Source organism: Rhincodon typus, chromosome 11, assembly GCF_021869965.1.
Source record: "Rhincodon typus isolate 14 chromosome 11, sRhiTyp1.1, whole genome shotgun sequence".
NCBI lineage: Eukaryota > Metazoa > Chordata > Chondrichthyes > Orectolobiformes > Rhincodontidae > Rhincodon > Rhincodon typus.
Window position 1 is genome coordinate 43875255 of NC_063342.1, and position 15586 is coordinate 43890840.

Here is a 15586-nt window from a genome sequence, read left to right on the forward strand (position 1 = left end):
ATTCTCCATTATGTTTGCTCACTGCAATTTAGTGATGAGCTAAAATGCGATTTGTTTTTTTCCCTACAAAATTGCCGGCCCATCCCATTCAATTGATGTTTATACTTCCTGGAAAAAAAAGTTGCTAGATTATCAGACTACTTGTCCATCATTCAGTATTGAATGAATAGAAATTTCCACTAATTAAATACTGGGAAGACAGAAGCCATGATCCTAGCCCCCATTACAAACGCCATTCTCAAACTACTGACTATCTTCTCTTTGGCAACAGAGCCAGATACTTAACTAGTCTATTCACAGCCTGAAGTCATTTGAGCTGGAGATGGCCTGCTGAGCACATTCACACCAAGAACTCTTCTTTTAACCTCCTTTCAAAGGCTAGTGACATAGCAGTAAACGTCAGTGGATAAATAATCCAGAGATCAAAGCTAAAACTCTGGGAAGATGGGTCAGAATCACACCATGAGAATGAATGGAATTTAAATTCAGTGAATAAATCTTGAATATGAAACTAGTCGCTGTGATGATGACCATGATAACTCAGTTGTTGTAAAATTCCAACTGGCTCACAAATATCTTTCAAGGGGAAATAAAAATTACCGGTCAGGCTGATCTGGTCGACACATGACCCCAGATGTCAAGCACACTGCTGTAGTCTAAACAGCCTAACACTTCTTTCTAGAGCAATTAATGATGGCCAACAAATACTGCCCTCACCACTGAAGCACACCATTTGAAAAGAATAAAAATATTTATGTAGTTCTCATTTTGTCTTTCATGCTTTTTAGTGACTTGAGATCTTTTAATATTCTAAACGCTGCTATATGAATTAAAATCAGTTGCAAATACAGTATTGAAAGCAAAAATATAGCTAAACATTTACAAATAACTGCTTAAGTCCCAGCTAAAGCACTGCATATGGCACAGAGCATCACTTTACAAAGGATGCTGAGATATTGTTTTAAGGCTGTTATACAGGATGCTAGACTCAAAGGATTAGTGTCAAGGAGTGATACTGACTGGGTAGGAGAACAGCTCCAAATCTTGAAGGAATTAGACCTATATTCTTTGTCCCTAAGACTGAGGGAGACCAAGTCCCCCATCATAATGTAACTTGCACCCGAACACATAGCAATAGGAGTAGGCCATTCAGCCCAGAGTCTATTCCATCATTCAATGAGATCATGATATGTGGCCTAACTGCATGTACCTCCCATATTCCTCAGTACCTTTATTTAACAAAATTTGTCTCGGATTTAAAATTAACAACTGACCCAGCATCCCACAGCTGTTTGTGGAAGAGAGCTCCGAACATTTACCACCCTTTGCAGAGAAGTGCTTCCTAATATCTTTCAAAAGAGACTGGCCCTAATTCTCAGACTATGCCTAGTTCTAGAAGCCCCAATTGGTGGAAATAATTAATCTTTACCTACTCTGTCTTTTCCTGCTAAGATCTTGAAGATTTTAATTACATCATCCGTTTAATCTTCTAAAAGTCTACAGAAAACACACCTCATTTGTACAATCTTAACCCCTAAAGTCCAGGTTTTATTCTTGTAAACTTACATTGTACTCACTCCAAAGGCAATATATCCTAAGGTGTAGTGCCCAGATCTGCTCACACTACTCAAAGTGGAGTGCAACCAGGGTTTTGTATAACTACAGTATTACTTCCACATTCTTGCACTCCAGATGTCTAGGTATAAAGGCTGGCATTCCATTAGCTTTCTTGATTAGTTTCTGCATCTGATCATGATATTTTAAACCCACCCCAAGTATCTTTGGACATCCACTGTATTTAATTTCATACTATAATTTAAGGGGAGGCGATGGCCTAGCCATATTATCACTGGAGATAGTAGGACCTGCCGATGCTGGAGAATCTGAGATAACAAGGTGTGGAGCTGGATGAATACAGCAGGCCAAGCAGCATCAGAGGAGCAGGAAAGCTGGCGTTTCGGGTCTGGACCCCTCTTCAGAAATGGGGGAGGGGAAGGGGATTCTGAAATAAATAGGGAGACAGGGGGAGGCGGATAGAAGATGGATAAAGGAGCAGATGGGTGGAGAGGAGAAGGACAGGTCAAGGAGGCAGGGATGGAGCCAGTAAAGGTGAGTGTAGGTGCCAGGTTCAAATTCTGCCATGGCAGATGGTGGAATTTGAAGTCAATAAAATATCTGGAATTAAGAATCTAATGATGACCATGAATCCATTGTCAATTGTCGGAAAAACCCATCTGGTTCACTACTGTCCTTTAGGGAAGGAAACTGCCATCCTTACCTGGTCTGGCCTACATGTGACTCTAGACCCACAGCAATGTGGTTGACTCCGAACTTCCCTCTGGGCAATTAGAGATGGGCAATAAATGCTGCCTAGCCAGCAATGGCCTCATCTTGTTGATGAATAATAAAATAAATGTAGAAAGTACCCCGATTTCTGCTTTATTGGTCCAAAATGGATAACCCCACATTCTAACATTGCCACAGTTTTGTCCATTCGTGTAGTCTCTCAATATTCCTTCATAATTTTAGGCAACATTGTAGGCAGTGGTAGCCTTTGTCACCAAATTTGGATAACGGCATAAAAGTCATACATATAGGTCATTAATAAATACCATGAACAACTGAGGCCCTAACAGATCCTTGTGGGACATCACTGGTCACATCCTGTCAATTTGAGAACCTACCCAATTTCCTTATTCTGTCACCTGCCACTCAAACCAATTTCCCAGCCATATCAGTAATTTGCCCTCAGCTTATTTAATAGTCTCTTTTGTGGGACTTTACATGGACATCCAGAAGGCATTTAATAAACAATGTTCACAGACATTGCCTTGTCCACTACTTTAAGTTAACTATTCAAAAAAAATTCAATGGAGTTTTTAGGCATGACCTATGTGTCATGAATCCAAGTTGGCCCTTTCTGAACTGGAAATGTTCAAGCAGTTCAATTACCCCATCCTTAATACAGACTCCAACAACTGCCCCATTATTGGTGTCAGGCCAAGTGGTCTAAGATGCTCTGTTTTTCCTCTTTGCCTTTAAAAAGCAGAGTGATGTGCAATTTTCCAATACAAATCTATTCAAGACAATGGTCACTTCTCATCAGTCTACCTTATTGTTTTTCTCTACCACTAGTCCAGATACCAATCTTTAGAAAAAAAAGCAGGATGATGGCATTAAATCTACTTGCGGTAGCTTTCACCAAGGCTGTTTGAGAAGATTTATCATACAACATGACGAGCAGCAGCTTAGATTCCCATGAGCTTTGATGTCTAAATCGGTCTAAAGATTTCTAAGGTTACTCAAGTAGTCAGTCAACAGCTGGGAAATCTGAAACTTCAAAAGACCCACAGAAGAACAATTTGTTGCAATATTCGACAAAGGTAAAACCTACAGTTGACGGTAAAAGCATTTCAGATCTGAGAAGAAACATGGAGAAGTAAGTATATCCTCAAAGTCACATGGATCGAGAACACTGGGCACACTTGCATGTTACAAATTGCTGCCAATTATTGATTATCAATGAATTGTAGGAGCAACCCTAAGTCAAGCTTCAGCCAGAGGGCAAGCATATATCACAGTCCTCATGAGTAAAGTTGAAATGTATGGTGGAAACAGGGGAAAATTTAAAAAAAAAATTAAATTAAAAGTGCCATTAAAGGGTGGGCAATTTAAAACAGAACAAGAGTTCTAATCACACAGAGCACACTTCAGACCACGAGGCAAAGCTTCAGAAGTAATTATAAAAAACAGCCACAACACTGGAAACTTTGCAAAGCCAGAACTGAAGTGACATTGGAGCACTTCAGTAAGTCTAATTAGAGAAGAAAGTTACAAAGATTGCAGAAGAAAGCAAAATCGCTCACTACATAAACATCAGTAAATTAGGACTCTGGGTACTGACTCATTTCAGAGATCAGTTAGCTCAGTTGATTGGACGATTAGTTTGTGACATGGAGTTATGCCAGAGCAAATCATTACTTTAAAATAACTAAGAAATGTGGAGACGAGAAATTAATATGCAGCAGTTTGTTTTAAATCAGGAACATACTACTAGGAATAAAACCGATTCCTCCTCGCAAACTTTCAAATGAATACTGAATGCTTATTTGAAGAGGACAGATTCAGACAATTTAGCTAAAAGCCTGGTATGGGGCACAGATGGCACAACTCTTCCCACAAGTTAGCACAGAGAAGACAGGCCAAATAGCCCCTAATCTGCCATATTCTTCAAGGCTAAACTCATATCCAATTTATTTGGCAAGTTATAGTGAACCTGTTTGCACTGCCCTTTCAAGCCGTGCATTCCAGTTCATGGTATACTTTAAAACCGCACATATTCATAACATTAGCCTGAGCCTCTGCATTGTTAGTCCAGTGACATTACTATTACATTACCACTTGCGGACAGTCCACAAAAATATTGAACTGGAGATATAAAATCCAAACACAAAATAACATCATTTAAAGTCCAATCCAAAATATATTTAATAACCATTGCTGTAATCAATCATCTCCCTATCCATGCTGTTCCATTGCTTTTAAATGCATGTTCATCTCAAAAATCTCCTGTTTCACTTTTTCAAACACTTAAATCCAACTACAGAACAAGCACTGTATTTTCTCTTAATAATACATATGAAGATGTGTCAGCCAGGACTCATTCTTCTAAATTAATTCAACATGCCCAATGTGGATTTCTAAGCTTCTAATGGAATATTAATTCCAGCATGGATTATAGCCTCCAGAAGTTCACCCATGATAGAGACAGGTAAGGTTTGTGTTCAGCATGGATTTTTCAGTCAAAACAAGCAGTCTTTATGACCTTCAAAAGTAATCATGCATCAGTGTCACATCAAACTCAACATGCAATGCCACTACAATTATTCAAGCATATTAATGGTGCCACACTAAAAACAAATTTAAAACTTTTTATTCATTAAAGACACTAAACACCCCTAGGTAAGACATACACAGATTTTATCACATTATGCTGTAGAAATTATGCAAACTATACAACAGTCTGGAGAAGGCAGGCATATAGTGGGGTTCCCCAAGGGTTGGTAATAGAAGCAGCACTTTTCATAAGTCCAGGTCATTTAATGTGGGTTATCAACAGAATTCGAAGTTAACTGATAAAACTTGGAATTATTGGGAAGTGATATTTATGATCGACTTCGAGAGGACATACAGAGGCTGGAGAAATGGACAGAAAAGCGATGGATGAAATTGGGAAATGAAGAAGTTTGATGTGGCATTTTCCTATGAAAGAAGAAGAGACAATATCAGAGTTTTAGCAAAGATCTGTAGCTCGGGTTGTGGGTGAGGTTGTTGACTTGCTCACCGGGCTGGCTTGTTTTCATTCAGACGTTTCGTCACTATGCTAGGTGACGTCATCAGTGAGGCCTCCGATGAAGCGATGTTGTTCTACTCCGCTTGGTATTTATACTGTCTGGGGTGTTATGGTGAGTAGTGTCATTTCCAGTTTTGATCTGTATGTGTTTGTATATGGGGTTCAATTCTATATGTTTGTTGATTGCATTATGGGTGGAGAACCATGCCTCTAGGAATTCCCGTGCATGTCTATGTTTGGCTTGGGCTACTATGGTTACCTTGTCCCAGTTAAACTGATGGCCTCCATTGTCCGAGTGTACAGATATTAAGGAAAGTTAGTCGTGTCATTTTGCTGCTAGTTGATGTTCAAGTATTCTGATGGCTAGTTTCCTTCCTGTCTGTCCGATATAATGTTTGTGGCAGTCGTTGCATGGTATTTTGTAAACCACGTTGGTGCTGCATGTTGTGGGAATGGGGTCTTTAATCCTTGTGAGTGTTTGTCATAGAGTGGGTGTGGGCTTGTGTGCTACCATGATTCCTAGTGGTCTTAGAAGCCTTGTTGTCAGTTCTGATATGTTCTTGATGTAGGGCAGTGTGGCCAGCGTGTTAGGGCGTACTGTGTCCTCTTGTTGTTGTCTGTTTAGTAGGCATCCGAAGATGAAGTTGTGGGGATATCCGTTCATAGCGAAGATTTTTTATAAGTGCTCTTTCTCTTTCTTCTGTAGTTCTGGGGTGTTGCAGTGTGTCCTGGCCTGTTTAAATAGTGTCCTGATGCAGCTTTGTTTGTGGGCGTTGAGGATTTGATCAGAAAGGGGCCCACTGATATCCCCGCAACTTCATCTGCAGATGCCTACTAAACAGACAAGAAGACACAATATGCCCTAACACACTGGCCACACTGCCCTACATCAAGAACATATCGGAACTGACAACACTCCTAAGGCCAGTAGGAATCACAGTAGCACACAAGCCCACAGCCACCCTCCGACAAACACCCAAGGATTAAAGACCCCATTCCCATAACATGCAGAACCAACGTGGTTTACAAAATACCATGCAACGACTGCCACAAACATTACATCAGACAGACAGGAAGGAAACTAGCCATCAGAATATATGAACATCAACTAGCAGCAAAATGAGACGACAAACCTTCCTTAATATCTGTACACTCAGACAATGAAGGCCATCAGTTTAACTGGGACAAGGTAACCATAGTAGCCCAAGCCAAACATAGACACACAAGGGAATTTCTAGAGGCATGGTTCTCCACCCATCATGCAATCAACAAATGCATAGAATTGGACCCCATATACAAACCCATACAGATCAAAACTGGAAATGACACTACTCACCCTAACGCACCAGACAGTATAAATTCCAAGCGGAGTAGAACATCACTTCATCAGAGGCCTCACTGATGATGTTACCTAGGATGGTGATGAAATGTCTGAACAAGAACAAGCCAGCTTGGCAAGCAAGTCAACAACCTCACAGAATCCCTACAGTATGGAAGCAGACCATTCAGCTCACTGAGTCCACACCGTCCCAGCCCCCTCCCTATCCCTGTAACCCCACATTTCCCATGGCAAATCCACCTAACCTGCACGTCCCTGGAAACTATGGGCAACTTAACATGGACAATCCACCTAATTTGCACATCTTTGGATGTGGGAGGAAGCCAGAGCACCCGGAGGAAACCAACACAGGCAAAGGGAGAATGTGCAAAACTCCACAGACACTCACCCAAGGCTGGCATCAGACTAGGTCACTGGCACTGAGGCAGCAGTATATAAACTAAAGGGTACAATTCTAATGGAAGTGCAGGCGGAGAGGGTGCACAAGTATAAAATTATAGGGAGCAACAAGGTGGTTTGAGAAAATACTTAATAAGGCATGCAAGATTCTGGATTTGATTTAGAAAATGGCAGAGCACTAAAGCAAATTATAGTAAGCCTTTTATAAAATACTAGTTTGGTCTCATCAGAAACAATGTGATCAATTTTAGGAAGAATGAGAGGGCACAGAAAAACTTAAAGAGCAGTTCCAAAGATGAAGGACTTCAGTTACAAAGATTAGAGAATCTGGGGGTTACTTTTTGTTTTAAGAAATGGTTGAGGGCAGATTTTATGGAGCTCATCAAAATCACACGAAGTTCATACAGAGTTGTTAGGGAGAAACTGTTCCCATTGGTAGAAGTCAAGACACGCCGATTGAAGACGAATGGCTAAAGAATTAAAAGATTACATTTTTAAAATTTTCATTCACAATATGAATGAAATCCATTCATTGACAGGATGAGGGTGTTGCTGGCTAGGCCAGCATTTGTTGCCCATCCCTAATTGTCCAAAGGACAGTTAAGAGTCAACCACATTGCTGTGGGTATGAAGTCACATGTAGGCCACACCAGGCAAGCAGCTTTCTTCTCTAAAAAGGACATTAGTGAACCAGAGGGATTTCTCCAACAGTTATCATTAGACTCAATTTCAGATTTTTTTTTACTGAATTCAAATTCCAACATCTGCCATGGTGAGATTCAAACCCAGGTGCCAGAACATTATCTGGGTCTCTGGATTAACAGTCCAGTGATAATACAACTAGGCCCTCGCCTTCCTGTGGTGGTAACACATAGAAAAAGTACTTTTAATCAATGAATGATTAGGATCGGAGTACACTACTCATGTGTGGTAGAGGCAGATTTGATCGGGGTTTTCAAATCAGAATTGAAAAACTGTCTGAATACAAAAATTCCAAGACTACAGGGAAAGTAGACTAGTTTGACATCACTTGCACATATTTTGAACAGACACGAAATGCTCATGGAATAACTACTGTGCAAAAAATAAGTCAATGGTTTACACTGATTGTAGAATTTGTCGTACACTGAGTTTCCATTCAGTTCTGCAATGCACTACTGTTGTGTTGATACTAACTTTTAAAATTTCTACCAATGTGCGTTTAGTTTCATACCTAACGCAGCATGGACAGTGTTTATTTAAAAAAAAACCAAGACATTTCGCAACCATTGCGTGAAAGGAACAAGCACAATTCAGGAAAGATTTGGCAATATTAAACTTAAAAAAAAACTCACAAGTCATATTAACCAAAAGGTAAAAATGTATTCTCTGAAAATTATCTGTTGTTTAAAAAAAAAAGCAAGTGCCAGAGAGGATGCGTCATATGGACATTATTGTACATGGCCAATTTGTCATAGCTATGCTAATTTGAAATAGCTTATACTTTTAAACCGGAGTAAAAACAGTAATTGATGGAAGAGAGAAAAAAAACTGCATAGTTGAAGTGTTTTGCAGATATAGTTTTGCTTTACATCCAACATTAACAAAATGCATTCAGCTGTTGACCTTTGTTGCTTTTTGGCAGTGATTAGAGTCACAAATGGCAAAACCAAATCAACATTAACATTTTGCAAAAAAAACAAATCCACAGAAGTAACTTTCAGTCTGCAATTTTTAAAATTGATTTCAAACTTATCTATCAAAATGCCAAAAAGGAGGCAAAGGAAGACAGGCATATATAGAGAGCTGTCAACTTCTTTTAAAACTTAGGTTAGAAATACAAAATGAATAAATACATAATGAATAAATATGCTTGGTACCAAGCATGAGTGCTAAACTCAGTGACAGAACAGGAATAGAAACTGCTTACAGGGAGAAGGGACAAAGTTACATAGTGTGGCATAGCAATGGACAGAACAATTACCAAAAGGCATACCTGGTTCCTCCTGCTAACAACCTTAAATACAGTGTGACAACCGTTACAGTTAATTATAACCATCACAGACACAAACCCAAGAAGAAAGTAGATGAAAATACTTCAAATGCTTCTACAGCAGTTGTGTACTTTAAAGTTATGAACATGGTTTCACATGCAAATTTTACAAAGTAAAATAATTACTCCTCAATGGTGTTCTTTACTCTTCCACTTCAACTAGAATTAAATCCTCTACTGATATGAGCCTCATTGATCATAACTGACTGATGAAAGAGCAAACAGCTTGCCTTAGCATAAGCAAACTATGTCAGCAAAACTACACGTTCACAAATTAAATTCGATGAAAATATGTTTGAATACACTTAATGATTGAATCCAACTTACTTAAATTGTCATGCATAATACAAAATTTCTAAAGATGTCACAAGTCACTGTAAATTAGGGGTGATAAGAACTTGAAAGCTATCAAAATCCATGCAACAGAATCTTTAAAAATTCCATTGAGTCAAGTTAAATTTTTTTGCTTTAAGGAACTTTCATGTCTTTTGGATAGCACAGCCATCTAATTCATATATCACTTTACATGGACATTCTCCACTTACAGCATACCAATACATCTCAGCATGCATCCTTGGTGATATAGCTTCCAAATAAGTTAACCATCATCACGCAATGACAATTACAAGACTATTTTCTCCCCACCCGATGTCTTGAGAAAATTTTTTTAAATAAAGCACCACATATATTCTAGAGAAAAATTAGGGTAATTTGTTACTTTCCATTATGGCATGCCCATTGGAAAAATTAAGGTGGCATAGGTGGGCAGTGAATTTTCTTACCAATGACATGCATGATATTGATAGCTTTGATGTTTCATTGACAAGTTGGGTCAGTAAACAAAAATGTAAAAGCTAAAATTTTATATCAACTGAAACATTTAAACAAATTCTGTGAAGTGACTGAGCTCATGTCTTCACTTATTGAAGTAATTGAATAATTTTGCACCTTGGTCAATATTTTATCATAGATTCCCTACAGTGTGGAAACAGGCCATTCAGCCCAACAAGTCCACACCACCCCTCCAAAGAGCATCCTACCCAGTCCCATCACCTTACCTTTTCCCTGTAACCCTACATTTCCCATGGCTAGCCCGCCTAACTTACCCATCCCAGACACTAAGGGTAATTTAGCACGGCCAATCCACCTAACCTGTACATTTTTGGGCTGTGGGAGGAAACCAGGGCACCCGGAGGAAACCCACGCAGACACGGGGAGAACATGCAAACTCCAAACACACAGTGGCCCGAGGGTGGAATCGAACCCAGATCACTGGTGCTGTGAGGCAGCAGTGCTGACCACTGAGACAAACTGCAAGTTGAGGAAAAAAAACAACTTCCAGAATAATTCAATTCTATAATTATAGATATTGAATGATTAATCATGCTTAAGAGATTTTGAAAACACTTTCATACTATCCATCGGTGTGGACATGTGAAAATGTACATGATAAAACTTAATAGTTGAACCACACTTACATTTGTCATTTCAACTTAAGGCGATTTGTTGCAGAAGTGCTTTTAACAGTATAATTAGTTATACTTGCCCTTGCACATGCAGAAATTTAATTTTGTGCAAAGTTGCTGAAATTGAGGGGTGACAAAGTCACAGCAAAGAAAACCTCCAGTAAGGGTATTTAGGTCCTAACGGAACATGACAAGCTACTGTATCAACAACCAAGTTGAAGGATTGCAACATAACAGTGCATGGACCAAGGAAGTGCATAGTTTTGACTCGGTGTATCAGGTATTGAAAGAGGGAAAAAAAAAGGAAAGATTGATTGGATTGATAAAGATTAAAGCAAAATTAGCAATAATTTGAAGTTTTATATTTTTGAACTATCCAACAATTACAATGATTTACTTTGAATGAATAAAATTCCAAGAGTTCTAACAGTTAATTGTCTATACTTGTATAGTGATTAGCAATAACTAACTTGTCTTTAAAAAGGATTGTTTGACTGAAGTGGAAGAGATTTAAGTGGTTGGTGATGAGTTTAACTCCAATTTACTGAACAAACTATGCAACTTGAAGCTATTTAATGCATTGTGGTAGTGTGGCAGACAAGGAGATGCCACCTTTTGTCAGACAAATGGTCGAGGAGAGCAGCTTGTACAGCAGGGTTTGGACATTTCAAAACCACATGTTTGCCCTGTGCCTGAAGCTGCCGCACTATTTGTAATATAGACAATGGCAGGAGCATCATTATTTTGGCAGCAAATAAACACCAATTATTTCTTCTAATCTGCTTTGGAATCAATTTGGAGTCTTCAATATTGAGATAAGGTAAAGGCCATGCCTCACTACTATAAGACTTTGCCTTTCAATTTTACACTGTAGTTTCTAACTTTGTTTAAATGGTACAGCTTTTCAAGTAGATCTCAAATGTCCTTTAGACTCCTGAAATTTGAACAATTTGTGAACGAAGGAAAATAAGTAATTTGACAAAGTAAAGTAATATCCTCGAACTAGAATTTGTTGCATACTTCTCCAAACTTTGGCTATGAGAGTTCATACTAAATCAGCTTCAAATGACAATTCATGACAAACTGTCAACCTTCCAATGTATACATTTTACCATAATGTATAGATGAAAATTTGGGGTCAACACAATTCACTTGAAAGTACCTGATGCAGAGACTACATTTGGTCGGGGTATTTTTTTTAAAATGAAGATCAGACTGGGAACATTTTATGATGCTTTAATATATGTAATACCGAATACAGGAAATAGTTTTTGTTCCAATTGTGGTTCAATTCTTACCAAAATTGCTCAATACAAATTTACATTAAACTACACTACTTTTGAAAAAGGGATTCAGTCATGGTTTAACCTTGGGATTGTCCTTTCCAAAGGATGATGAACCTTCAACAGTTCAAAATACATCTGTAGCACAAAAAGTCAATATTATTTGTTTTAAATTGAAACAATTTGATAAAATTTTTAGTCCAACATCCTCAATATAAACTCAAATAAAAAGTCGATCCTGAAGTCCCTGAACATTTTGCCATAATCCACATGAAAAATCTCAACTATTTCAAGGCCAAATGATAAAATACTTCAGTTGGGCCTTGGGAACCAATACAGTTTAACAATATGGTTTAATATACTACATCAACTATCGTCAATCTCAGCCTGTCATCTAATTTGATAATTATTCTCCAGTGAACCGGCGCAGTGAAAATTTCACGTTACCTAATGGAATCAACCTAAGTTAAAACGATACACTTATAAAGTCTGCAATCGTCCAATAAACTTGCTCCTGCAGCATAACGCTGTGCGTATTAATTTTGGGGGAAATGTTACAGTTAGCATCCACAAACTAAAAATACATTAAAGTAATACTGGAAAAAGGAATGTAACGATCGACAGCTTACTGAAGTCAAAATCGGTACTGCATTTCAGGCACGAATTAACCCAAAAGAAACTACCTGCACAAATATTAACCGTATTTATCATCAGGTCCATTGTACAAACTTATGGAAGGTGGTGCTATCAGATGAATGATAGTGCAGTTATATCTGCACTATCCATTTATGTGCAAGATAGCGCGGATCTGCATGGAATCTGCGAAATTCGAGATATTAGAGAAAATATTGGACCAAGTTTGCTTGATACATCTCAATTTTGATTTTAAAAAAACAGGGCTCTTTCGTCCCTGACCCCAGAAATAAAAAGCACGTCACTTTGTAAACCGCAATGCCCCAGACTGGGACCGGGCTGTTTGGAGAGCTGTGAAAGTAATAAAAAAAAAAGGTCAGTGAGAAGCTAACACTTTCTCCGACTCGCCCCTTTATGTCTCTCTCTCTGACTCTTACCTTGGTTGGAAAGGTGAGTGGCGGTGCTGAGCAGCCGCTCAGAGAGAAGCAGCAAGATGCTGAATTTCACGCTCAAAATCATCCTTCGGCGCTAACAACCGCCTTAGCTTGGGTGCAAGAGAAGCTGTTCCCTCCGGTTCAGACAGGGAGACAGCAGGTAGGCCTGCCCACTGTCAAAATAAAAAAAAAAAACAAAAAAAAGACTGCAATAATGGAATTGCAGCCGGGAGGGAGGGGGAATTTATACGGCCGGCCTCCTCCGGTCGTCCGCTCACGTCCAGACTGAGGGAGCCATGGGGTGGATGGTGTGGGAACTGGAGAATCAGTCAGCATACGGTCACAGCAGCAGCGACATTCCCAGTCCTCACTCTCTCTCTCACACACACAGACACACAGAGCCACTCACTAGCTGCCCGTGTCCCCCTCTCTTCCGAGAGGGACGATTAAATCGCAGGGAAATGTTTCTCCCCACTCAGAAACCGCCCCTCTATCCTTACTCTCGCTCTCTCCCCCCCCCGCGACAGCTGCAATCCAAAAATAAGACCAGCACGATTAGGAGCCACCCCCTTTAATCTCTCGCTGCTCAGGGAAAAAAAATATATTAATAATATTTTGTTGACACGAATGGTTGCTGAGGAGAGTCGTTTTGTTTGGTTGGGGGGGAGGAGGGATGGAGGTGAAGGAAAGCTCTGGGTTGATCGAGGCCACCTTCAGCAGGTCAATCCGCCTCGGATTGAAAGCTTCACAAACTGGGAACTTTCAGCACAGCCTGAGCCAGGCTTTAACCACCGCGTGCAACTTGCTGGAGGGTTTTCTTCAACAACATAGTATCATACTGCAAGGTTAGAACTGTCAGTCGCCACCATAGCGAGTGAATTTTTTTATATTAAAAAAAAACAAGTTGCAGAATGTATATTAACGGTTCACTCAGTGAATTATCAAAGTAGCTGGGAGCTGGTGTCCCGAGCGAAAGCTGCTGCTAGCGCCTGCCAGGTCAAAAGAGCCGCTACTGAGCACTAGGGGGTGTCAATAACACACATCCCACAACTCAAGACTGCTCCTGATGCCCAGCTTTAAATGACAGGGATGTTATTCTTCTCGACTTTTTTTTTGGCGCAGCTTTTTCTTCCCCCCGCTATATAAAGTATTACAATAAGGGCGTTTTGTACTCTAAGCTGATGAGCTTCAATAATTGTGAATGGCTTTATCCACTGAAATAACTGCAGGTTCTGGAAAACCCAAATCGGTGTAAGCAAATAAACAGAAAGCAGGTAAAGTTATTCAGAGGCCACCGTGGCACTCTGTTGAAGATCAGCTGGCGGCGGCTGCTGTACAAACACTGGAACTCGATACCATTACCAATTTTCCAAGCATCAAGTAAAAATGCACGTCCGTACGGGTCGAGCTGAATCTGGGGTCATTTAAACCACAATTGAAAATCGCTTGTAGTTCTCTCCACTGTCAAATGTTTCTCCCAAACAATGGGATGCGATAAACCGGGAGTTTACTAATTAAGGAACAATGTGATTGTCAGTTGGAGTAAATGCACAACACCAGGCCACCGGAGAGCCACAATTACTCCATCTCAATGATCATCTTACTCTTTAATTACAAACAAATGAGAATTGCGGAAGGGAATGGAATCTGCGAGTTTCATTGTGGTTTTAAACAGCACGAACTAGCTAAGAGTAAAACAACGTGGATTGGAAAAAATGTACAAATTTCGCCATTATTCCTGTCCGTTACTTAATTCATGGTGACCTACAGCCCCATCATCCGTGGTTAGAGTTCACCTGCAGGATTGTTATCAGCACAATAGCACGCTCTATAGTTTTTTTTAAACTTTAAGTTCAACGTGTTTTAAGTGGCGTGCGTACTTTATAACACTCACACTCAGGCGTTTTCAACCGAATTTTCTTTTCAATATACAGAGCACTTACATTGACAGAATCCCATATTGTGGTACAGACAGTTGTGACATGGGACAAGATATGAACTGCACGTCATTACTGCATTATTTTAACTTATGAAAACGTTTTTTTTCTCGGTGTTTTTTATTTGGACACTTACAATTCGTGACCTTTATAGGTATTTTCTAATTAACCTGTTCAGATGTTTTCTCGCCAATCTCTGGAGTAAGTGGTACATGAGCACATGCCACCTAGCTCGGAGGTAGGGACATTACCACAGTTCTACAAGAGCAACCCCCCCAAACCATTTGGACTTGTATACTTAAATTACGATATGAGGTACTCAGGATAAGTGTCCGTACAGACTAATTGAGGAGTGAATACAATGCTGTCCTGTCGAGCATTCCCACTGATATTTCCAGTCCGTGAATATCGCAATGCAAGCCCTTCGTTTTATAAAAATGTGAGGTACAGGGGAAAAAAAGGCTAAGGTTGCGGTAACTTTCCGATTTGAAGATTTGCCAGAAATCAGTGTGCAATATATTTACACTCAAACTGCCGAGCTTTTTGAAAGCGTTATGCAGTTAAGGTGCAAGGAGAGTGTCACAGAGTAAGTCTCAGTGAGACTTCAGAGGCAGTTGCTGTTAGGGAACTGTAACTTCCAAAGACCTAACACAGCACCAAACGGCGATCGCCAAATTATTCCACTTCCTGACTAAATTTAACAAACAATA

General features: G+C 39.6%; 1 protein-coding gene across 3 annotated transcripts in view; it reads right to left on the reverse strand.

The window, feature by feature from the left end:
* Positions 1–14987, reverse strand: part of epha6 (eph receptor A6) — a 590517-nt gene extending 575530 nt beyond the window's left edge. For 2 of the 3 annotated variants that reach the window (XM_048603196.1, XM_048603195.1), the window contains exons 1-2: positions 14883–14987; positions 12943–13112 (exon numbers count right to left, since the gene is read on the reverse strand). In XM_048603196.1, coding sequence (XP_048459153.1) covers positions 12943–13024 — 82 coding nt within the window. In that variant the 5' untranslated portion in view covers positions 13025–13112; positions 14883–14987. Of the gene's footprint in view, positions 1–12942; positions 13113–14882 lie in introns of those variants that run through there. The other variant, XM_048603194.1, reaches the window with a different exon arrangement.
* Positions 14988–15586: the final 599 nt, after the last annotated feature.